Source organism: Scyliorhinus canicula, chromosome 3 (assembly GCF_902713615.1).
Source record: "Scyliorhinus canicula chromosome 3, sScyCan1.1, whole genome shotgun sequence".
Classification (NCBI taxonomy): Eukaryota; Metazoa; Chordata; class Chondrichthyes; order Carcharhiniformes; family Scyliorhinidae; genus Scyliorhinus; species Scyliorhinus canicula.
The window spans coordinates 222,018,364-222,044,550 of NC_052148.1; the positions used below are offsets into that span (position 1 = coordinate 222,018,364).

The 26,187-nt window shown below is 45.5% G+C and overlaps 1 protein-coding gene across 1 annotated transcript in view; it reads left to right on the forward strand.

The window, feature by feature from the left end:
* The window catches only part of gucy1b1 (guanylate cyclase 1 soluble subunit beta 1), a 107,091-nt gene that overhangs the window by 47,984 nt on the left and 32,920 nt on the right, over window positions 1-26,187 (forward strand). Inside the window, 3 exon segments of the mRNA XM_038792288.1 lie at window positions 15,137-15,367; window positions 20,086-20,202; window positions 20,293-20,426. Of these exon segments, the coding sequence (XP_038648216.1) occupies window positions 15,137-15,367; window positions 20,086-20,202; window positions 20,293-20,426 (482 nt within the window).

The window sequence follows — 26,187 nt, forward strand, 5'->3', positions numbered from 1 at the left end:
GCAAATGCAATGTTAGCATTCATGTCGAGAGGGCTAGAATACAAGGCCAGGGATGTTCTTCTGAGGCTATATAAGGCTTTGGTCAAACCACATTTGCAGTATTGTGAGCAGTTTTGGGCCCCATATCTAAGGAAGGATGTGCTGGCCTTGGAAAGGATCCAGAGGAGGTTCAAAAGAATGATCCCTGGAATGAACAGCTTGTCATATGAGGAACGTTTGAGGACTCTGGGTCTGTACTTGTTGGAGTTTAGAAGGATGAGGGGGGATCTTATTGGAACTTACAGAATATTGCATGGCCTGAATAGCGTGGACGTGAAGAGGATGTTTCCACTTGTGGGAAAAACTAGAAGCAAAGGACACAATTTCAGACTAAAGGGACGATCCTTTAAAACAGATATAAGGAGGAATTTTGTCAGCCAGAGGGTGGTGAATCTGTGGAACTCTTTACCACAGTAGGCTGTGGAGGCCAAATCCCTTGAGTGTCTTTAAGACAGAGATAGATAGGTTTTTGATCAATAATGGGATCAGGAGTTATGGGGAGAAGGCAGGAGAATGGGGATGAGAAAAATATCGGCCATGATTGAATGGCAGAGCAGACCCGATGGGCAGAGTGGCCTAATTCTGCTCCTATATCTTATGGTCTTGTGGACTAAAATTCCGCCTAACTGTGTATCATCAGCAAATTTATATATATGACTTTTCATGCCCTATCCAAGCCGGCAATGAATAATTGAAGCCCCAAAACAGATCCCTATGGTTCACTGTTGTCCCATCTCCACCATCTCTCTGGCTTATTTGTGATGTGCGCTTGACAGCCTAAATCCCAATAGCTTTCTCCTCAGCTGTCAGGGCCAGCTCCTATTCATAGTCTCTCTCTCTCTCCCTCTCTGGTAATCTGTACTGTCTTCTCCAAGAAGAGAAAGAAAAGGCCTCCGTGTCAATTGTGGAACATTTTCACTGGATACAGAGACAACATTAATAAAGGGCTACTGTGAAACTGGATGTGAGCTTGAGCACAAGTGTCAGTGGTGGGGAGAGAGACATCTGTTCATCTGCTAGCTGCACTGACCTGAGAAGAGATTTTTTTTAATTGTTCATGGAATATGGACATCGTTAGCTAGGCCATCATTTGTTGCCCATGCCTAGTAGCCCACGAGAAGGTGGTCGTGATCCACCTTTGTGAACCGTTGCAGTCCATGTGGTCCAGGCATACCCACAATACAGTTAGGATTTTGCCCCAGCAACAGTGAAGGAACAGCAATATAGTTCCAAGTCAGGATGGGATGGCTATGGCATGGAGGAAAATAAATCAACATTCCCTTGACCAGTGCACCTATCAGGTGAACACATTCCCCTCCCTGGAGGCACTTCCTCATATCCCCATGTGACCAGCCACCAGTGACACACAACATATTGTAAAGTTACATCCATTCTTCACAATGAACCTCTGTTTATATTGTCCATTTTACTAACAATGAAATGCTGGGGAAGGCAGAGTGAGAGGTTTATGAATGTAGATTCTTTCCACCTTTCATGCCCTCATCAGGACACTCACCCTCTTCAGACACTGTATGCCAACTGTCTTTTCCAGTTATGCATGTTTTTGTCCTTTGCTGCTCCCTTCTTCCTCGTGTCTGTGACAAACCTCTCTAAGGGCCCTTCTCGACCACAGCCTGATGTCCAGGAATACACCTAAGAACCATGTTGTCATTGTGGGTTGACCTTTTGTCTAGTTTCTGGATGAGTTCTGGCATTTTGGAAATACCTCGGGCGGGATTCTTCATAGCCCTGCGCCGAAATCAGGAACGGCGATCGGTCGGAGAATGGCTTCCGCAGGCGTTGGTTTGACGCTGGTTTGCGATGTTCTTTCCCCTCCAAATCAGACGCGAGCCATGCGCAGCCACAGTGCGTCACCAGTCAGCCCATGTGCTTTGCTCTGCCTCTGATGGGCCGAGTTCCCAACAGCGAGGGCCATATGTGGTCCCAGCAGTCGGGAACCTAGCATGGCCGGCTGCTGGGAGAGAGGGTGTGCGGACACACTCAGCCAAGATCCGTGCCGCTGCCCAGGAGGCATCTGCTAGGGCTGGGGGGAGTGGTGGGGGTTGGCCTGGGGTTGGCTGTGGGGTCGGGGTGGGTGGGTACGCAGTCCAGAATGCCCGGTAAAAGGCAACGAACAGGCTGCTTTGTCCTGGATGGTGGCGAGCTTCTCGATTACACTCCTGACTTGTGCCTTGTAGATGGTGGATAGGCTTTGGGGGGTCAGGAGGTGAATTACTCACTGTAGGATTCCGAGCCTTTGACCCGCCTGGTAGTCACAGTATTAATATGGCTAGTCCAGTTCAGTAACTGATCAATGGTAAGTCCCAGGATGTTGATTGTGGGAGATTCAGCAATGGTAATGCCATTTAATGTCAAAGGGCGATGGTTAGATCCTGCCTTGTAGGAGATGGTCATTGCCTGGCAATTGTGTGGCGCGAATGTAACTTGCCACTTGTCAGCCCAAGCCTGGATATTGTCCAGGGCTTGCTGCACTTGGACACTTCATTATCTGAGGCGTCTCCAATGGTGTTGAGCATTGTGAAGTCATCCGCAAGCATCCCCACTTCTGACCTTATGATGGAAGGGAGGTCATTGATGAAGCAGCTGAAGATGGTTGGCCCTGATTAAAACGGATAAAATTCTAACAGGGTTGGTCAGTCCAGATACAAGGAGGATGTTTTCCCTGATTAGGGAATCTCGAACAGTCTCAGGATATGGGGTAGTCATTTAGGACTGAAATGAGGAAAACTTTCTTCTCTCAAAGGGTAGTGAACCTGCAGAAGTCTTGAACAAAGAAGGCTATGGAGGTCATGTCACTGAATGCATCCAAAAAAGAGATGGATTTTTTTTTACGGCATGGGGAGAAAGCATGAATATGATAAGCCGTGATCATAATAAATGGCAGAGCAGGTTCGAAGGGCTGAATGTCCTGCTCCCTCTCCTAGTTTCTAGATTTCTTTAAATAGTGGAACTGAAACAGAATGCTGCCTGTCGCCATCATGCTCGATCACTCTTAGAAACAATTATTTGGCATAAAATTAATAATCACATGGAACAATATGGGTTGATTAGAAAGAACCAACATGTTTTTTCATAAGAGGAAATCATGTTTAACTAACTTGCTGGAGTTTTTGGAGGAAGTAACAGAAAGGGACAATGAGGATAATACTGCTGATAATGGGAAACAGAGTAATGGAGCGAGATTCTCTGATCCTGAGGCCAAGTATTGACGTCGTCGGAAACGCCTTCCCGTTTCTTGCCGGCGTCAACATGGCCTCAGGATCAGCAATTCTGGCCCCTACAGTGGGCCAGCATGGCACTGGAGCGGCCTGCATCGCACCAGCTGCTGATCCTGGCGTCAACTGGGCGCCGCGCGGTACGCGCATGTACAACGGTAACGGTACCAACGCGCGCATGCGCAGTGGCACCGACGGCAATGCGTGCATGCGCAGTAGCTCCCTTCTCCGCGCCGGCCCCGATGCAACATGGCGAAGGGCTAAAGGGACCGGCGCGGGGGAAGGAGGCCCCCAGCCCGAGAGGCCGGCCCGCCGATCGGTGTGCCTCGGCCAGGCCACAACAGAAGCCCTCCCCTGGGGTTGATCCCCCACAAGTCGTCCCCGGATTCTTCCACGCCGAGGTCCCACTGGCTGAGAGCAGGTTAGAATGGCGCCGGCGGGACTTGGGTTTTTTGCAACGCCAGCTCGGCTCATCTGCAGAGAATCGCGTCCCGGCGTCGGAGTGGCGTGGCGCGATTCATGTCGGTCGCGGGGATTCTCCGGCCCCGGGCTGAGAGAATGCCGCCCATGGTCAATGGATTATTTTTGAACTGGAGGAAGGTTTGCAGTGGTGTTCCCCAGGTAGTAGTGGGATACTTGCTTTTCCTGATATATATGAATGACCAAGGTCTTAGTGTGCAGTGGACAATTTCAAAGTTGGCAGATGTCACAAACCTGGAAGTATTGTAAACTGGAAAGAGAACAATGTAAAACTTCAAAAGACAAGTTGGTGGAGTGGGAAGATAAGTGGCAGATGAAGTTTAATGCAGAGAAGTGTGAGGTGCATCTTGGTTGGAAGAACATGGAGGGACAATATAAAACAAGGGGTAAAATCCTTAAAGGGGTGGAGGAGCAGAGGGACCTTAGTGAGATGTGCATAGATCATTGAAGATGGCAGAACAGGTGGAGAGAGCAATTAATAAAGCATATAGTATTCTGAACTTTATTAATCGGGACATTGAGTGCAAGAGCAAGGAGGTTATGTTGATCATATAGAAGACATTAGTTAGACATGAGCTGGAATATTGTGTACAGTTCTGGGTGCCACATATAGGAAGGATGTAAAGTATTGGAGAGAGTGTAGAAGAGGTTTACAAGAATGGTTCCAGGGATGAGAAACGTCAGTTACGAGGATACATTGGAAAGATCTGGACTGTTCTCCTTGGAGAGAAAAAAGCTACGAGGAGATTTAATGGAGATGTTCAAAATCACGAGAGGAGCAGAGCAGAGTTTACAGGGAGAAACCATGCCCGCTCATAAAAGGATCAACAAACAAAATGGCATAGATTTAAGTTAATTTGCGAAAGAAGCAAATGCGATACGAGGAAAAACTTTTTCTCACGAGTGGTTCGGGCCTGGAACGCACTGCCTGGAAGTCTGGTTCTGCCTGGAAGGCAGTTTCAATCAAGGCATTCAAGTGGACATTGGGTGATGATTTAAACAGAAACAATGTGCAGGTGTACATGGAAAAGGCAAACGTTAGGACAATGGCTCATGCTGGTGCAGATGTGATGGGCCAAATGGCCTCCTGTGCCACAACAATTCTGTCATCAACAGTCACATGGAAATGCAGTGGTTGGGCTACCAATTCCTGACTCACAGGCAGCCTCTTTTGCTGCAAAAGGGTAGAAAGTTAAAATACAGCCCTCTGTTTCTATTATAAATGCTTTTTTAACCTTCATAGTTAGAACATTTCTCGAGAACAGTGAAGGAATTACTTGGTACTGAAGGAGTCAAAAGGGCAAATGTGTTGTAAATAAACAATGAAATTAGATGGATCATTGTTTATTTAATGATTAACATTTCAGTACTCCAGTTATTTTTATGGATCCCAGATCTGTTTTGTTCAGATTGGTGCCCATCATAGTTCTTAGATTATTTAAGAATAAAAAAAGTAAAATCCTATTTCTGTGGTGCCTTCTTTTCTTGCAAATAAACAATATAAAGCATCATAAGATCATTGTTTACAATGGATAATAAATGATCAACCTTCTGAATGCTGTGCACAATGTTCCCAGCTCCAAAGAGATGGCAGGATATAGCAATGGGATGGGTCTGCAATACCTTTCTCCAGCCAGTGAAGTTTCCCGGGACATGGCGGAATGCCATTTCGAGCATTTGCTGGGTCATTTCTGGTGGCAGAGCAGTCCTGCTGTGTCCCTGCTGCAGTCCAGGGATGTTATTGAAGCCAGCTCATGCATCAATTGGAGGGGCTCATCACCTTGACCCTGCAAAATTATTTCTGCATCTCCATTTTCAGGCATTTTACGTTCTCCTACCTACCTCTGAAGTCAGTTCTCTCTTGGTAGAGGTGCAGAGTTCTCGATCTGCCAGTCCGGTAATTGGGTCAGCAGCATCGGGAGTCCCATTGCTGATCATAATTGGATATGAATTTGGAGGGAAACAATGTTACGCCACTCTGGGCAAGTGAACGGTCAATTCCAGCCCCTGGAGTCACAACACAAGTGAATTAACCAAGAATTCTTCAAAGAATTCCCGAAGTCTTTGGCCCTTGGCTGCCCACTAATTACAGTCACCAGGTTTGTAAGTTACAATTACTGTTTATTTATCCCAAGAGCTTTCATGAACTATGCAGCACTTACAGCAAGTTAATACCTACGACCCACTTTAACTGCCCCACTCTCTACCCAAACACATAAAACATAAACACAGAGGGATCGAATGGGATAAAATAATAAGGATGAAGGTCAAAAGATAAAATTAATTTGCTTCAAATGTTGGTTCTTTAGTGTACTTTCCTCACCGCATGCTTGCTGATTACATTCTCTGGTTTGCAGCCAGTAATAGTCTGCCTTGTGCGGTCAGTCATTCTGAGAAGGCAGGAGAATGGTGATAAGAAAAATATCAGCCATGATTGAATGGCGGAATAGACTTGATGGGCCGAGTGGCCTAATTCTTATTTCATGTCTTATGGTCTTAGTCATGGTTCTTGTAGTTTAGAAAGAGACTGATGATGAGTTACTTCCAGGTGGTGGCGTTCTGCTGAACTTGGCTTTCTCGATGGTAGCGGTCGTGGTTTGGAAGCTGCTGCCTATGTAGACTTGGTGAGTTCCTGTTGTGCATCTTGTAGATGGTACACACTGCTGCTGCTGTGCATTGGTAATGGAGGGAGTAAGTGTTGGTGGAAGGGGTGCCAATCAAACAGGCTGCTTTGTCTTGAATGGTGTTGAGTTTCTTGAGTGTTGTTGGAGCTGCACTTGGAGCTGCACTCCTGGCTTCATAGGTGATAGTCAGGCTTTGAGAAGTCAGGAGATGAGTTACTCAGTGCCGGATTCCTAGCCTCTGACCTATTCTTGTAGCCACAATATTTATATGGCTAGACAAGTTCAGTTTCTGGTCAATGGTAAACCCCAGGATGTTGATAGTGGAGGATTCAGTGATGGTAATGCCATTGAATGTCCTGGGGCGATGGTTTGATTATCTCATTGGAGATGCATATTGTCTGGCACTTGTGTGGCACAAATATTGCATGCCACTTGTCAGCCCAAGCCTGGATATTGTCCCGGTCTTGCTGTGGATTGCTTCAGTGTCTGAGGAGTTGTGAATAGTGCTGAACATTGTGCATTCATCAGCGAATATCCCCATATTTGACCTTATGTTGGAAGAAAAGTCATTGATTAAGCAGCTAAAGGTGGGTGGGCCTGGGACACCCCCTGAGAAACTCCTGCAGTGATGTTCGGGGACTGCGTTTACTGACATCCAACAACCACAACCATTTTCCTTTGTGCTAGGCATGACTCCAACCTGTGGAGAATTTTACCCCTGATTCCCATGGACTCCAGTTTTTCTAGAGCTCCTTGTTGCCATTCTCCATTAAATGCTGCACTTCTGGCTGAAGATTATTGCGACTGCTTCAGCCTAGTCATTTACACAGATGTGCTGGTCTCCTCCAACTTTGAGGATGGGGATATTTGTGGAGCACCCTCCAGTGAGTTGTCTAATTGCCCTCCACCATTTACGACAGGATGTGGCAGGGTCGCACAGGGTTGTGGGATCTCTTGGCTCTGTCTATCAATTGCTTATGTTGTTTGGCGCACAAGTAGTCATGTGTTGCAGCTTCACAGGTTGACACCTCATTTTTCGGTATGCCTGATGTTGCTCATGACATGCCCTCTTTGCGCTCCTCATTGAAACAGGATTGATGCCCTAGCTTGGTGATAAGAGTAGAGTGGGGCCTATGCCGGGCCATGAGGTTAAAGCTTGTCGTTGAATATAATTCTGCCTCATGGTTGCCTCGTCTTCTATTATGAATATATCTCCATTTAGCACAATGGTAGTGCTGCACAACACTGCTTGAAGAAAAAGAGAGCAGTTGTTAACACCACTGAATGTGACCTATCACATATCAACCAAAAAAGGTTACGGACTTTTGCCGTATCAGATCGAAAGCTTCAACCATGGAGGGTTGGAAACGTGCAGTGAGCAAATCCCTTATCGTTAAGATGATGGAGGGTACCTTCAGTCTGAAGGGAGGATTAGTCTCCACAAGGACTGTGTAGTGGTCACCCCTACTTTCACTGTCATGGACATATGCGTATGCAGCAAGCAGATGGTGAAAATGAGGTTAAACATTTTTTCTCTCTTGCTGGTTCCCTCACCACCTGTCGCAGACCCAGTCTGGCAGTTATGTCATTTGGGCTCGGCCAACTTGATCAGTAGTGGTGCCACCGAGCCACTTGGGTTATGGCCATTGAAGTCCTCGACCAAGAGTATATTCTGTGCCATTGCCACCTACAGTGCCTCCTCCAAGTGGTGCTCAACATGAAGTAGCACTGAGACATATCAGCTGATGGTGGGCTGTACATGGTAATCAACAGGAGGTTTTATTTCCCATGTTTGACCTGAAGTCTGAGACTCCATGGGTCCAGAGTCGATGTTGAGGACTCCCAGAGCAACTCCTTGCCGACTGTAGGAAGAAAGTTGAGCAGTCGGACCTCAAAGGTTGTGATCTCAGAAATATCAAGATATATCGGATGAATACGTGGCTTAAGTGATGGTGTGAGGGGAAGGGTTTCAGATTCCTGGGGCATTGGAACCGGTTCTGGGGAGGTGGGACCATTAGAAAACTGGATGGGTTACACCTGGGCAGGACCAGGACTGATGTCCTAGGGGGAGTATTTGCTGGAGTGGTTGGGGAGGGTTTAAACTAAAATGGCAGGGGAATGGGAACCTATGCAAGGAGTTAAAGGAGGAGGAAACAAGGACAAAAACAAAAGACAGAAAGGAGAATAAGAAGAGTGATAGGCAGAGAAACCAAAGGCCAGATTCAGACAGGGCCAGGGCCACAGTGAAAAATATTGGGAGCGAGACAACTAATGTTAAAAAGACAAGCTTAAAGCTTTGTGCCTAAACGCGCGGAGCATTCACAGTAAAGCGGATTAACTAATCGCGCAAATAATCGTAAATGGATATGAGAGAATCGGGATTAGTGAGACATGGCTGCAGGGTGACCAGGGATGGGAACTGAATGTCCAGGGGTATTTAGGAAGGTCAGACATAAAGGAAAAGGCAGTGGAGTGGCAGTGCTGGTTAAAGAGAAAATTAATACAATAGTGAGGAAGGATATTAGCTCTGATAATGTGCAATCTGTATGGGTACAGTTGAGAAATGCCAAGGGGCAAAAAACATCAGTGGACGTCGTATATAGACCCCTAAACTGCAGTGGTGATGTTGGTAACGGCATTAAAGAGGAAATTAGAGACTTAGGCGATAAAGGAACATCTGTAATTATGGGAGATTTTAACCTGCATATAGATTGGGCAAATCAAATCAGCCACAATGGTGTAGAGGAGGAATTCCTTGAGTGTATATGAGATTACCTTCTGGACCAACACTTTCAGGAACCAACTAGAGAGCAGGCCATCCTAGACTGGGTACTCTGTAATGAGAACTGAATCATTGGCAATGTAGATTTGCGAGACTCCTTGGGGATGAGCATTCATAATATAATAGAATGTTTAATCAAGCTGAGACTAGAGTCCTGAATTTTAAAAAAGGAAACTACTATCGTATGAGACTACAGTTGGCTATGATAGATTGGGAAACATTACTTAAAGGGACGCAGTGAATAGACAATGGCAAACATTCAAGAAGCACATGGGCGAACTGCACCAATTATTTATTCCTGTCTGGCACAAAAGTAAAACGGGAAATGTGGCCAATCCACGGCTTACCAGGGAAATTAAAGATAGTATTTGATCCAAGGAAGAAGCATACAAATTAACCAAGAAAAAACAACAGGTCTGAGGATTGGGAGCAGTTTAGTATTCAGCAAAGAAGGACCAAGGTATTGATTAAGAAAGAAAATAAGTACGAGAGCAAGCTTGCCGGGAACATAAAAACTGCCTGTAAAAGGTTCTATAGGCACGTGAAGAGAAAAAGATTGGTGAAGGCAAATGTAGGTGCCTTACAGTCAGAAATAGGGACAAAGAAATGGCTGAGCAACTAAATACATACTTTGGTTCTATCTTCACAAATGAGGACACATATCAGAGACAAGAAATGTTGGGGAACGCAGGGTTTAGTGAGAGGGAGGAACTGAAGGAGGTCAATATTAGTAGAGAAATAGTGTTGGTGAAATTGAGGGGATTGAAGGCTGGTAAATCCCAAGGGCCTGAAAATTTACATTCCAGAATATGTAAGGAAGTGGCTCTAGAAATAGTGAATTCATTGGTGGTCATCTTCCAGGATTCTGTAGACTCTGGAACAGTTCCTGCAGTTTGGAGGATAGCTAATGTAACTCCACTATGTAAAAAGCTAGACAGGGAATTATAGACCAGTAAGCCTGATGTCAGTAGTGGAGAAGATTCCAGAATCCATTGCCATAGATTTTATAGCAGAGCACTCGAAAATAGATGCAGATCAGACAGAGTCAGCATGGATTTATGAAGGGAAAATCATGCTTGACAAATCTACTGGAGGATGTAACTAGTAGAGTTGATGAGGGGGAGCCAGTGGCTGTGGTATATTTGGACTTTAAGAAGTCCCGCAATAGGGATTAGTGTGTAAAATGAAAGTGCATGGGATTAGGGGTAGTGCATTGAGATGGATAGATCCCTGGCAGACAGAAAGCAATTGTTGCACCCATATTCAAAGATAGGGGAGAAGAATAAAATTAGGCAACTGCAAATCTGTCAATTTAATGTTGTTAGGAAAGCTTCTCAAAACAATAACCTTTGAGTAAATATACATCCAGTAGGGTATTACTGAAGGAGAGGGAGCACAAATTTGTCCAGGAAAATTGTGTTTGGTTTAATTGATTTTTTTTGCTGACAGTTTTAAGTATGGTTATACTTGAAGCCTAAGCTTGCTGAATTTGATTTGCTTGCAGGATTATTAGCTTCCCCGGGTTTTACAGGGTATTTGCACGTGGTGCGACGGGGACTCTAATCTATGGCTACTCTGCACACGCGGGAAATAAAAGTTTTTTGTTGAGGTAACAGAGAGGGTCGATAAGGGCAGTGCAGTTGATATGAATGTATGGATCTCAAAAGGTGTTTAAGAAAGTTTGATATCAGAGGCCTGTAGCAAAATGCTTTTGTTTTGGATGGGAGGGTGACATACAATGGAGCTCCACAAAGGTCAGTATGAGAACATCCTCTGTTCTGAAACACATTAATGATTTGGACTCGGGGCTATAAAGCACAGTTTTGAAATTTGCAGCTGAAATGCAGTGAGAAAGTAATAGATTTTAATAAGACATAGTTGGCATGGTGGAATGGGCAGACACATGGCAGCTTAAATTCAGTGCAGAAAACAATGAGATAGGAAGTTTGAGGAGGGACAATCCACATTAAATTGAACAGTTTTAAAGAGGATGCAAGAAAATGGCTACATAGGTACACAATTTCTTGAGAGTGGCAGGACATATAGGGATCCTGGGCTTGATAAAGCTGGAGGTTATGCCAAAACTATATATAACAGTCGTTCTGCAGGAGTTGGAGTGTTCTATCCAATTCCAGGCACAGCACTTGCGGAAGGATGTGAGGGCTTTGTGGAAGGAACATAGGCAATTTATTAGAATGGTTCCAAGAATGAGGGATTATAGTTATTATGGATTGATTGGAAAAGCTGAAGTTGCTCTCCTTGGAGCAGAGAAGGTTAAGAAGAGATTTGATAGAAGTGACCAGTTTAGATGGAGTAAATAAAGGGAAACTGTTTTCAGTGGCTGAAAAGTCAACAAAGTCAAAGTGATTGGCAAAAAACAGAGGCAACGTGAGAAAAATTGGTTTCACTGCTTGATAGGCTGGTGGGTATGGATTCAATGGGAGTTTTCAACAAGGAATTTGAATAAATGCTCAAAAGCAGAAAAAGATGGAGGGATATGGGGCAAGAGGGGTTTGTGAGCCAACCTGAGTTGTTCTTCAAAAACCAAGTGCAGACTCAATAGGTTAAAGATTTCCTCTTCCTTCTATTACTCCGATTCTATGATTCCTGACGCAAGTAGAGGTTATTTCTGGAACTATACACAGTCCTGAGGAGAAAGATGATGGATGGGACTTTCCAGCCTCCCAGCTGTGTGTTTCTTGGCAGCGGGAGGCGGCGCGCCGTTTGCTGACGGCAGGATTCTCTGCTCTAACCACTGTCAATGGGTAACCGACGGGGTGGAGGGGTGCTGTCGGCCCGACCAGAGAATCCCACCACCAGCGAACGGCGGGATAATTCCGGCTGATGTCCCATGGACTTGAAGGCAGGTTGCCAGAGAGGGAGGCACAACTTTGGTGGGTGCTACATGGAGAGGGGGTGAAGGGATTGGGGTGGGGGGGGGGGGGGGGGTGGCGAGGGGCCCCTGATGGCCACAGGCCCCCTCCCCTTAAAGGAGGTTATCCCCTACCTTCCTCAGCTATTAAAGCGGCAGGCTGGATCACCTACATAAATGCATACATGTGCAGGTATTCTGTAATGAATAATTCACCTTCGAACACCTCATGTGTATGATGGAATACTCTTCACTGGCCCGGATGAGTGTAGCTCCAACAGCACTTAAGCAGCTCAATACTATCCAGGACAAAGCAATTCTCTTGATTGACACACCATTCACCACCTCAAATGTTCACCCCCTCTACCACCAGCACACTTTGACTTCTGCATGCGCTTCTTACAAAATATACTGCAGCTAATCGAAAAGAGCATCTTCTGCAGCATCTTCCAAACGCACAACTTCTACTACCAGGACTCCAGTGATAACCTTTCTCAGAACTCCTACAGTACCAGTAGTGGCCATCGCTTCTCATGGCGCTGCCACTACTGAGAGTTGCCAGCATCTGATTGGAGATCTCAGAGGTGGAACATCTACCCTTCAGGAGAAATTCCTGCGGGCAATCTTCTCTAGAGAGCCAAGAACCTTGATAGCAGCTAGCACTAAATTGCGATTTTATCCCTGCGTGCCTCCCAGAAGTGTCAACAGCGGGTTTACCCCCTGTCTCCTGCCAGTGAACAGGCCTGCCACCATAGCCACTGGATTTTGCCTAATATGCTATTTTATATAGAAAGGTTTACCATACCCTCCGTGCTTTTGGACTCTGTGCCTCTGTTTACAAAGCCAAGGGTACCATATGCTCACCTGTCTATGTATTCCTGGGGCGGGATTCTCCGACCCCACCCAGGTCGGAGAAACACCCGGGGCTGGCGTCAATCCCGCCCCCGACGTATCCCGAATTCTCCGCCACCCGGGATTCAGCGGGGGCAGGAATCGCGCCATGCCGGTCGGCGGGCCCCCCGTGGCGATTCTCCGGCCCGCAATGGGCCGAAGTCCCGCCGCTGACAAGCCTCTCCCACCGGCGTGGATTAAACCACCTATCTTACCGGCGGGATTGGCGGCGCGGGCGGGGAGGGTGCGATCTGACCCCGGGGGGCTGCCCCCACGGTGGCCTGGCCCGCGATCTGGGCTCACCGATCGGCGGGCGGGCCTGTGCCGTGGGGGCACTCTTTTCCTTCCGCCTTTGCCATGGACTTCACCATGGTGGAGGCGGAAGAGACCCCCTCCCCTGCGCATGTGCCGGTATGACGTCAGCACCCGCTGATGCTCCGGCGCAGGCGCGGACTTACGCCGGCTGGCGAAGTCCTTTCGGCCCCGGCTGGTGCGGCGCCAAAGGCCGTTCACGCCAGCCGGCGGAGTGGGAACCACTCTGGCGTGGGTCTAGCCCCTCAGTGTGAGGGCTGGGCCCCTAAAGGTGCAGCCATTCCGACACACCGGGACCCCCCGCCCCGCCGAGTAGGGGAGAGTCCCGGCCCTGAAGCCTCCCCGGACATGCGCCGGAATGTGGCGACTAGGGGCTTCTCAGAGTAACTTCATTGAAGCCTACTCGTGACAATAAGCAATTTTCATTTCATTTCAAGTATGTATGTTTCTATCATCCTGCGTGTTCACTTTATTTTCAAGCTGTGTGTCATCTGTGAACTTAGGCCCCTTGTACACTAGACCTGGGTCATTAACAGATATCAAAAAAAACAGTGGCCCTAACACAGATCCTTGAGGAACATCACTATATACTTCCACCCTATCTGAAAAATACTGTTGATCAGTATTCTGTGCTTGTTGTCTTGATGTCAAATTTGTATCCATGCTTCTCTACCCATTTAATACCATGGACTACAGTTTTGCTAATGGTTTCTGTTATATACAAAGCATCCTTTGAAAATCATTATACGGATTAACTGCGTAACCTTGATCAATCCTTTTTTTATTTATTTGTAAAATCCATTCAAGTCTGTCGACCATTATATTAACTTCTAATAATTTGTGTTGGCTGTCATTTATTTATTTATTTTTAAAATTAATTTATTACCCAATTAATTTTTTTACAATTATGGGACAATTTAGCGTGGCCAATCCAACTAACCTGCACATCTTTGGTTTGTGGGGGCGAAACTTACGCAAACACGGGGAGAATGTGCAAACTCTCCACAGACTGACCCAGAGCCGGGATCGAACCTGGGACCTTGGTGCCGCGAGGCAGCAATGCTAACCACTGCGCCAGCCCTTGGCTGTCATTTATTAACCAGTGTTTCTCCAAGAGTCATTTACAGTTTTTATGTACTTTGGTCTCCCAAAGCCTCCCTACTACTGCTATCGGCTGATTTGTTACCATGTTTGTCTCACTCTCTTCCATTGTATAGTGTTATAATATTTGTAGCCCTGCAGTTCTCTTCTCACTCCCATAGCCAAGAAAGATTGTGAACAGAGCCTTCATTATTTCCACTGTTACTTTCCTCAGGAATTTAGGATGCATCCCTTCTCAACCATGGGACTTTCCTACTTTGAGCACTGCTGACCCTTATATCTCCGGCTTATCTATTTTTATCCTAGCCAATTTCACTATTCTTTCTCCTTTCCTCTGAGTGCCAGAATCATCGCCTTTAGCGTTCTCATGTTCTTTATTATAAGTTGGTGGGTCATTTTATAAATTATGCTTGAAGTACTGTCTTCATCAAACAAAAATGAGGGGTGAGATTCTCTGGCATGTTTGTCGGAGGCTGGAGGCAGCTCGCCATTTGACGACGGCGGAATCTTCTGGTCCCGCTGCTGTCAATGGGTTTTCCCATTGAATCCACTCCACGCTGTCGGGAAACCCGAGGCGGGGGTGCACCGTCGGTGGGACTGGAAGATCCCGCCAGCATGGATGATCTGAAGATCTCACCTAAGATTGTTGATATAATTGAGATACTGAGTGTTAGATTTTGTGACATGCCCAGGGAAATCTCAACAATGGCGAGAGCTTCCTTTGATTGAAGCGTTACAGAAACATTTGTGACTGAAGAACTATTTCAGCTATTTTTCCCCCATTTGTTTGAACTTTTAGGTGGTCCAGGAGAAGAGTGAAGAGTGTGATCATATTCAATTCTTGATCGAGCAAAAAGGTTCAGAAGAAGAGGCTTTCTCCGAAGATCTGGATAAGTTCGAGGAGAATAATATCCAAGAATCCAGAATTAGTCCATACACTTTCTGCAAAGCATTTCCTTTTCACGTTATGTTTGACAGAGAATTTATGGTGACACAGTGTGGGAATGCAATATATCGAGTATTGCCACAGGTATGTATTTTATAGAACCTATAAGATTATTATCAGACTCAAGCTTGACAACATTTCAAGCCAAAAAAAGTACTTTATGGAAACGTTTTCTGAGAATGTTGATCTAGTGTGGATTATTTATCTGTCTTTCTTGGAGTGCGTGGCATATCAGAGAATCAGGCAGAGATGCCAGTTAGCCAGAGTTGCAGTGCTAACGATTTTTTGCTCACCAACCATATATTGAAAATCATGAGCGGCCTTTGTCAGTGCACTGACCTCACTACCCAGTTCTCTTAAATTGTACTTGGAAAGATTACCCTGTTCCATCTATATTTTGTCTATTAATAGTGCCACATTATGATTATTTATAACACAGATGTGATGTGTGCAGCTGGAATGCAACATGAAATAATAAAATCTCTGGGAACTATTTTAGAATGATTACAGTGAGAGATTCCAAAGAGTATATCACCATTCTGACAGCAACTTATGCAAACCCTAATGCTCTTAAGTGTACAAGACCTGGGAAAATTTCATTGGAGCCTGTAATCCCAATTGGATCCCACATGCAACAGGCAGCTTATTGGAAAATTGCCAGTGAAATTCCACTACTTTTTTTCCATTGACATTGTTGATGAAAAGAAAAAGATAATGAATTGAAGGACAGAAATTTACAATCAACCAATGGGTGTCTCACCCACCTGATTGGATGTATAAAATGGTGCGTTAATGTTATGTCAGACTTTTTACTGATCAGCTGGCATTTTGCAGTACGCACCTGGTCATGTACCCTTGATCGTGTGGTTTGCTCTGCACTTCATAACCTGGCAACGCAGAGGGATGAAGGCTTGGAGGATTGCCAGGCATGGAGGATGACAAATCCAACAGTGAATAAGAGGAGGAATATAAAGGTGCCACACTTTTGCCAGCAGACACTGGTGCTAGGGAGATGAGGAGGGCCCTGATAATTGGGTGTTTAAACTGATGCTTTGCAGACTATTCCCAACCAGCCATACGGAGGCACCTGGTGATGTCTCCCATCCTCCTGAAGCAAACAATAAAGACATCCGAAAGACTCACATCTACAAATTTCTCTTCAGGGGGCCTCTAATTTCATTTAGAGCTGCCATGGCACTACAGCCCTTTTCAATGTCAATAGTCCCCAGTCCATGTGTAAACAAGAAACAACCATGAAATGTGTCAAACATGTAGTGAAGAATGTGTCACCAACATGATACTCAGCCTTTAACGTCCAGTGATCAGACGTGATGGCCCTTCTGTGTCTACAGGGATTCTTTCATTTATTTCCAGATGCTGCACCCTGATACTTCCCCCATCACTGCTGGCTGGACTGCAGCCAGTCTGCTTACCCGAATGCCCAGCTGGCCTGGATGACCTCTTGAGAAGGTAAATCCAAAAGAAGTTTAATTCAACAACAAGGCTGTAACGTGGTTTACAGTCCCAAGTTCCCAATTGGGACTACTGCTCACACTGCTCCCAGTGCAGGCCGGCTTTTATAAGGCGATCTTTACGAGCCCCAGCTGATGGGCCTCCGCCCACTAGTGGGGGAGTTCGTATTCCACGAGTCCAAGAAAGAGTTGAATAGCAGTGTCCCCTTGGGTCTCACAAGGGTTATTACACCCATCTGGGGAAACTCTGTGTGTGTGGGATTCTCCATCCTGTCGCACCAGAAATCTGGTGCTGCCGCCTTTGGGGTTCTCTGTTTCGCCAGCTGCTTAGTGGAGTTTTCCATTGAGGGGCAGCCCCACATTGTCAGGAAACCCCCGGGCTGCCGGCAAAATGGAGAATCCTGACAGCGGAGAATTCAGCCCTATTGGTCTTCTTGTGGGGAATGGTTGGTGCAGTCCCTCATCCAAATACAATCTGTGCCTGATTGATTAATCTGGCATTGAAAAGGATGGGGGTCTTCAGGAACCCAGTACTGTGCCTTGCGGTGAATTCCTGTCCTCCCCAGACTAATAATACCCGCCCTGTGATCTTCATCCTGCCTGCAGTCACCTCCATGTGGGGATCCATCAGTGATTCTCAGAGTAGATCCTATCATAGTACTAGCATTGGTGCTGTTGGTACTAGAGAGCTGCCAGCTTCTGATTAGCCAGTAGCTCATGGGCTAAATGACTGGCACTTTAATTTGGGAGGCAGAACACTCTCCAGGTAAGGAGTTTGATTACCTGGTAATTATGTCAGGCTTCCCAGAGAAAGGTGTCTTGGGTAAACCATACAGGGGAGAATGTGAGGAAGACTCTTTTCACACAGAGGGAGTCTTAATGACTTGGAACCTGATGCCTATGAGGATGATAGAAACGGAGATGATCAATGATTTCAAAAGGAAATTGGATGAGGAGTTGAGGGAAATAAAGTTGCTGGGCATGAGGTACAGAATGTGGGAATGGAGTTGACTGAATTGTGCTACAGAAAATTAACACGGACCTCGATAGCCTGAATTACCTCCTATCCTGCTGTGACTCTGTGGCCCGAATCTTCCAAAATACCAAGTTGTCCCATCACTGGAACCAAAATCGCGTGCTGAGCTTGAAGCACAAAAGTGGGCAGAATATTACCATTGGCCAATTAAGAGGTCGCCACCAGGACCAGAGGCCAGCAGTTCAGCAGCCTTGGCAGCTCCATTGATAGAGAAGGCCACAACTGAAGCTGCAGGAAGAAAATGTGCCTCCATATTGAGGTATCCTTGAATGCCAGATAGGTTTGTTATGGGGCCTGGCAGGCTGGGCGGGGGTGTGGTGCAGGTACCGTGTGTGAACTCTCCAGCAATAGCATTAGAGCTGCAGGATGCACATTGCCACCAGGCTCCTCCGTGGGCCATGAATCGGCCTGTAACGCAAAACTCCCCCAGGAATCCGCTGAGACTCCATCTTGCTTTACCTGGCAGTTTTGTCAAGCAACAGGGGACCATTACAAGGCCAGCAAAATGGCAGTGGGGGTGGGAAGTGATCTTTAATTGATCACCCACCTCTAGTCAGCGGGTAACCATGCTGCTGCCGTTCCCTCTGTTGGGGATATCTCTTAACGATGGGAAAATATCAGGCTTGCCTTCCACTGGCATTTTGCAAAGCTCTCCTTCCCCCAGCCCATTTCCAGAGACGTAGTAAGGTCCTGTGGCTCAGTAGGCTGAATTTTTAGGTCCCCCCTACAAGATGGTTTCCACTGTAAGCCACTTCTCTGAGGTACTCCTTTTGTGCACTTGGATGAGATGATGATTGCCGGCGACTGAGATGCATATGGTACTTGTCCTCGTGGTGGAGGTGCCAGTAAGGACATCTCTAGAGACCGCACCATTGTAGAGGCAGCCTCTATTAATCAGTCCTGCTGCACCATCAGAGGGGACAAGGAGGATTGTATTGAAGAAGATGCCTTGTATTGGGTGAACCATCATTCTTCTGGGTAACTGCCTTAATCCTCAGTTGGGTCTCTGGATGTGACAGTGCTTGCTCTGAGCTTCGGCTCATTGTGCACCTGTGTCAGATACAAGATGGGAACTGTGAAAACTAAGTTGGAGAGCAGAAAACATTGCAGAGCTGAGGCTTCCCAATGAATCTTAATTTTCGATATGCTGTTAAACAGACGTGATTGCAGCATACCCCCTTAAAGAACATCCACCATGGATGCCCATTTCACCTTGTTCGAGTTCCTCATGGTCCAGCACCCTGGCAATGTCCATGGCTCTCTCTGACATGGTGGTTATAATGTCGTTGTGGACATGTTTCCTGCACCCTGTGTTGACCTTCTTGTGGGCATTATGAACCAATTTCTCCTGCAAGGACAAAAGAGAGCGATAGAAGGCACTGCTGTCCTCTATGACCAATGCTGCTGCTCCTACACATTAGAAGCTGAATGTTTCAGTGTGAGCAGGTCCTCAGAAGCACTATGGCCCTGAGCCATTCTGAGGGTCAAACAATGCCCTGGGCAGACTGTTCAGGAATAGATCCTGAGCTGTTGGAGGGAAAATACCAAAAGCCTGTTCTGAGGTTTTGGTGTTGAATTCACCACCTTGGCAGAACATATCGTGTGAATGAGCCTCTTCCTACTAACTCTGTGCACAACACTCCATCTGCTGACTCTATCCAGGCTTATTTAATCTGGGAGGGTGGTCTCTGCTAGTCAGCCTCCAGGAAAGGAACCCTTCCTCATCTTCACGGCTTCGAGGAGGACTTCCAGGTCCACATCTGTGTATTGAGGGGCTACCCTATCCTGGGTACCAGACCTCTTCCTCTGCTCAGGCATCTTCCAAATTGAAGATAAAGAAATAAAATGGCAGTCGCAGAAAGGACTACCTTGGTTTGCTTAAATTGGGCCTGTAACTGTGCAATTCTTCCTCAGTTTCCATAACCTCGGATGCCAAACCTGTCTTCAAACCAATTGTGAATGTCCAAGCCAGTGACTGTTTCTCCTAGGAGACATTTTGAGACTCCGTAATAGCTCTAACTTCTATTTCCCACCCTTGGAAGGAAGATTCTGCTCAATGATTGTGACTCTACGATTTCTAGGTAGGCATTGGTGGTGAGTGAGGCTCCCTGCTGGCTGGTACATACTCATAAAATATGCCCTGTAAAGTAATCATTACCTCTTGAAATAAATGACATTTGTTTTGCGCCTTGATTTTCTACTTAGATGATGGAACTGTTTCATGTTGTGACTTTGATTCATACAAACATCAATAGGTTGCCATTTGGAATTGATCTATTTTCTATCTGCTCCAGTTGCAGCCTGGAAGCTGTCATCTTCTGTCAGTTTTCTCTTTGGTTCGACCACATATTGACTTTACCTTCTATGGAATCCTTTCACATATTAACACAGTTTTTGTGTTAAGAAGCAAGGTAAACAGTACAATAAATTCTAATAAAGTCTACATCATGAATGCTGTTGATCCAGTTTTTTGAACATTTATTTTCTGACATCCACCCTAGGAAGGTTTACTGAAAGTTGAAAAGACAGAAGCAGATGACGATCTGACTGGTGCTGAAATAAACTGTTTACGTATGAAAGGGCAGATGATCTACTTACCTGAAGCTGATAATGTACTTTTCTTGTGCTCTCCCAGGTATATATTTCATTTGTCCAGAAACTGCTCTCTCACATAAGTATAATTTATTTATCCACATCAATGTTATAGAAAATATGATAACATTTGTACATAAATTTAAAAGTGTTTTTTTGTTGATATTAAATCCAAGACCATGATGGCAGCTCAAGAAATAGGAGCAGTGGTAGGTCATCCAGCCCCTCAAGCCTGCTGTGCCATTCAGTGAGATCATGACTGATCCTCCTGAACTTCTACATCAACTCCAGTCTTCTAACTTATCTCCATATGCCTTGATTACCTTAGTGCCCAAAAAGCTATTTGTCTCAGTCCAGAATATACTCATTCATTGAGCATTCACAGCCCTCTTGGGGTACAGAATTCCAATCATACATTACTCTCTGAGTGAAGAAACTTCTCATCTTACTCCAAAATGGTTGACCCTCACTCTAGAAGTCATGGGAAACATTCTCTCAACATCCACTCTGCCAATGCCAGATGTTTGTACCAAATTCCTACAGTGCAGAAGGAGGCCATTCGGCACATCGAGTCTGTACCCACCCTTCGAAAGAGCACCCTACCGAGGCCCAATCTGCCACCATAACCCCGCCCAACCTTTGAATGCTTAGGAGCAATTGATCATGGCCAATCCACCTAACCTGCACACCTTTGAACTGTGGGAGGAAACCGGAGCACCCGGAGGAAACCCACACAGACGCGGGGAGAATGTGTAGACTCCGCACAGGTTTCAATGTGATCGTCTTTCACTTTTCTGAAGTCCAGGGAATATAGGCCTATTCTGCTCAATGTCCTCATTCCAGGAATCAACCTTGTGAAGTTTCTCAGCAATTCTTTTAGGTCAAGTTCCTTAGGTATAAAGACCAAAGCGATACATTATTATTCCAGGTGTGGTTTCATGAAAGTCCTAAGGAATTGCATCAAGACTTCCTTATTATTAAATTCCAACCTATTTGCAGAAAGTTTAACATTATCCTCCTAATTGCTTACAATACCTGCAAGCTACCTTTCTGTGATTTGTATATAAGAACACCCAAATCTCTCTAAATGTCAATATTAGCTCGTTTCTCACCTTTAAAAAATATTCTGTATTTCTACTATTTCTATCCAAAGTGGATAATTCCACACTTCCCAACCTTTTGATGAATCACCTAACCCGTCTACATCCCCTTGTGTTTTTCAACAACTTATTTTCCCAACTACCTTTGTGTCACCAGTAAACTTGGCCCCCTTATTTAATGCATTGATTTAGATTGTAAATATCTGAGTTTGAATCACTGATTCTTGTGACACTCTGCTGTTGCAGTTTATTGCTTCTCTGTGTTTACTGTCCGTTATTCATCAATCTAGTCACATAAATTCTCATTTTGTGATATAGAGAAATTTTGGGAAGGGTGAATTATGAGTTATACTTCCCACTCTTTTGGTCTTCTCATACACTGATATTCTACATAAAGCCATGGATAGGCTATTCCAACTCTATGCATTGTTAACTTTAGCTTTTTAATGATAATAATAGCTTATTGTCACAAGTAGGCTTCAATGAAGTGACTGTGAAAAGCCCCTAGTTGCCACATTCCGGAGCCTGTTCGGGGAGGCGGGTATGGGAATTGAACCCGCACTGCTGGCATTGTTCTGCATTAAAAGCCAGCTGTTTAGCCCACTGTGCTAAACAAGCCCGGATGGAGAGATCTGGGCCGGGATTCTCCGCTACCCGTCGGGGCGGGCCGTACCGGTGCCGAGGAGTGGTGTGAACCACTCCGGTGTCGGACCACCTGGAATGTGCGGAATCCTCCGCACCTTCAGGGGCTAGGCCGGCACCGGCGGGGTTGGTGCCGCACCAGCCGGCGCCGAAGGGTCTCCTCCGGGCGGCGCGAGTTGGCGTATGCGCGGGAGCGCCAGCGTGTACTGGCGTCATCCCAGCGCATGCGCAGGGGGGTTCTTCTCCGCGCCAGCCATGGCGGACGGTTACACCCGCCGGCACAGAGGGAAAGAGTGCCCCCATGCCACAGGCCCGCCCGCGGATCGGTGGGCCCCGATCACGGGCCGTGCCACCGTTGGGCCCCACCCACCGGGGCCAGATCCCCCCCACCCCCCAGGACTCCGCAGTCTGCTCGCAGAGCCAGATCCCGCCGGTAAGGACCTGGTCTAATTTACGCCAGCGGGACCGGCCGAATACAGGCGGCCACTTCGCCCATCGCGGGGCGGAGAATTGCCGGGGGAGGGGCCGCTGCCAACGGCACCCGACCGGCGAGGCACGATTCCCGCCCCCGCTGAAAAACCGACGCTGGAGAATCTGGTGGCGGGGCGGGATTCACGCAGCCCCCCCCCGGCGATTCGCCGGCCCGGCGGGAGGTCGGAGAATCCCGCCCCTGATGTGCTCTGATGAATTGTTGGTGTTAAATATTTTTAACTTTTAAATATTTTTCACCATCATTCAAAGGGTTGCAATACTTATACTTGTTAATTTAGAAACTTCAATGCAAATGAGATTGCATATGAATTAGGAGAAGAAGTAGTCCACACGGCCTCTCGAACCTCCTCCACCATACGATAAGATCATGGCTCACCTCTCCAGTCTTTCTTCATCAGACTACCTGCCATTCCTAATATTAGTCTAGTAAACCTTCTCTGAACTGCTTCTTATATATTTACATCATTTCTTAAATAAGGATATGCAGGTTAGGTGGATTGGCCATTCTAAATTGTCCCTTAGAGTCCAAAGGTTAGGCAGGGTTATGGGGTTACAGGAATAGGCGGGGGATGGAATGGACCTAGGTAGGGTGCTCTTTCAGAGGGTCGGCGCACATTTAATTGGCCTAATGGCCTCCTTCTGCACTATAGAATTTCTATAATTCAATGACTAGTGCTGTACTCGATACTCCAGATGTGGTCTCACCAGTGCCCTTTACAACCAAAGAATAACTTCCCTACTTTTGTAATCAATTCCCGTCACAATAAACAATGACATTCTGTTAGCTTTCCTAACTACTTGCTGTACCTGTATACTAGCCTTTTTAAACATTTTGCATGAGTACACCCAGATCCATCTGTACCTCAGAGTTCTGCAATCTCTCACTATTTAGATGGTAAGTAAACTTATAATAGATTATTATTAATGTCACTTTACTTTTTATTCTTCCTGCCCAAATGTACAATTAAATTTGTTCACATTAAACTCCCATTTGCCAGATTCATTTTGCCTATTCACTGAAATTATCTAGGTCCCTTTGTAGCCCTCTTTATCCTCGGCACAATTTACTTTCCTGCCTATCCTTGTGTCATCAGCAAATTTAGCAACCACACCTTCAGTCCCTTCATCCAAGTCATTTACATAAATTTCAGTGCCCCAGCACTAATCGCTGTGGTAAACCATTCACCACATCTTGCCAACCATAAAATGACCCATTTATGCCTTCCCTCTGTTTCCTGTTAGCTAGCTAATCCTCAATCCATGTCAATATGTTATCCCCTACACCATAGCCTTTCTGCAATAATCTTTGATATGTCACTTTATCAAATGCCTTCTGGAAACTAAGTGCAGTACATTCACCAGTTCCGCCTCCATTCACTGCACAAGGAACACCTTCAAAGAACCCCAATAAATAGGTTAAACATGATTTCCCTTTCAAATCTGCCTGATTGCCTTGAAGTTTACCAAGCGACCTGCTATAACATCTTTAATAATGGCTTCCAACATTTACCATATGGCAGATGTTAGGCCAACTGCTCTGTAGTTTCCTGCTTTCTGTTTCCCACCCTTTTTGAATAAAGAAGTTACATTTACTATCTTCCAATCTAATGGAACCTTCCCTGAATCTATGTATCAACTATCTCATTAGCTACTTCTTTCAAGACACAATAATTTGCTCAATACTACAACCCTGATGATTGTATTTTTTCTGAGTTCCTCCCTCTCTTCCATTTCCTGTTTACAGCTATTTTTGAAGACTGGTGTAAAATAGCTGCTTAATTCATCTGCCATAGCCCTACCTTCCATTTTCAATTCCCCAGACACACTTTCTATAGGACCAACGCTCACTTTGTTAACTTTTCTTATTCAAATATTTATTGAAACTCTTATCATCCGTCTTTACATTACTAGCTAGCTTTCACTTGTATTCTAGTTTTTCCCTGCTAATTAATCTTTTTGTCATTATTTGATAGTCTTTCCATTATTTCCAATCTTCTGATCTGCCACTTGTCTGTGCACAAATATATTCTTTTTTTTTAAAGTTTAATACTGTATTTCACATTGTTTGGTTAACCTTGGATGATGGGCCCTCCCCTTGGAATTTTTATTTCTCATTGGAATGTGTGTATTCTGAAATATCCCTTTAAATGTCGATCACTGAACATTTGTTGACATATCCCTTCAGCACATTTTCCAGTTCACTTTAGCCAGCTCTGTTTTCATGCCCTAATAATTGCCCATATTTAAGTTTTAAAATACTTGTCTTGGACACACTTTTCTCTACCTCAGCCCGAATGTAAAACTCAATCATATTATGATCGCTGCTACCTCGGAGAGTCTTCACTGTGAGGTTATCAATTAATCCTATCTCAGTGCACAATGCCAGATCTGGTATAGCCTGCTCTCTGGTTGGCTCCAGAACATGCTGTTCGAAGAAACTATCCCAAAAGCATTCTACAACTCTTCATCTGCACTCCCTTTGCCCATCTGACTTTCCCAATCTTTAAAACCCCCCATGATTGTCACTGTACCTTTCTGACATGCACCTATTATCTTCTTCTTTTATATTCTCACCTACTGTGGGGGGCCTGTACCCCACTCCCACAAGTGACTTCTTGCCTTTATCATTTCTCATCTCAACCCAATCTGCTTCTTCATCCTAGTTTCCTGAACGTGGATCATTCCACTGTAATGTGCTAATACCACCATTAATTAACACCCACCTTTTCTTAACTTCCTGTCCTTCTTAAATGTCACATCCCCTTCAATATTCAGGTCTCAATCTATGCCATCCTGTAGCCATCTCTCTGTAATGGCAATCAGGTCACACTTATTAATTTCTATGTGTACTATCAGTTCATTTGGTTTGCTTTGAATGCTATGTGCATTTAGATACAGAGCCTTTAGTTTTACCCTATTATTTTTGTAGTTGCCATATCTGTTGATTTACTCTCAGATTTGTATTCTCTGTTCCTTCCTCATGGTACATATTTGTATCCTTCTCTACTATTTGGTGTACCGCATCTTCCCCAATTTGGTCCCTTGCCCCATTGTTCAATTTAAAATTCTCTCTACTTCCCCAGTTATGCGGCTCACAAGAACATTAGCCCCTGCACGGTTCAGGTCCCAATGGTACTGATCCAACTTTCCCCAGGAATTAGGGCCAGTGCCTGATGAACCGGAACCCACTTCTTCCACACCAGTCTTTGAACCACACATTAATTTATCTAATCCTATTTGGCGTATGCTGAGTTGCAAATGGCTCAGGTATTAATCCAGAAATTATTAATTTTGAAGTTCTTCTTAATCTGGTGCCTAGCTCCTCATTCTGCCTATGCAGAACCTCCTCCCTCATCCTGCTGATATCATTGGTATTGACATGGACCATGACCACCGGATCCTACCCCTCACACTGAAAGTTCCTCGCCAGGACTAAGGAGATGCTCCTGAACCTTGGTACCAGGCAGGCAACACAGCAGTCTGGATTCACGTACCGTGCAACAAAAGTGTCAATCTCGCTCAGTGTACTGTACCCTACAATCACTATATTCTTATATGTTGTCCGCACTG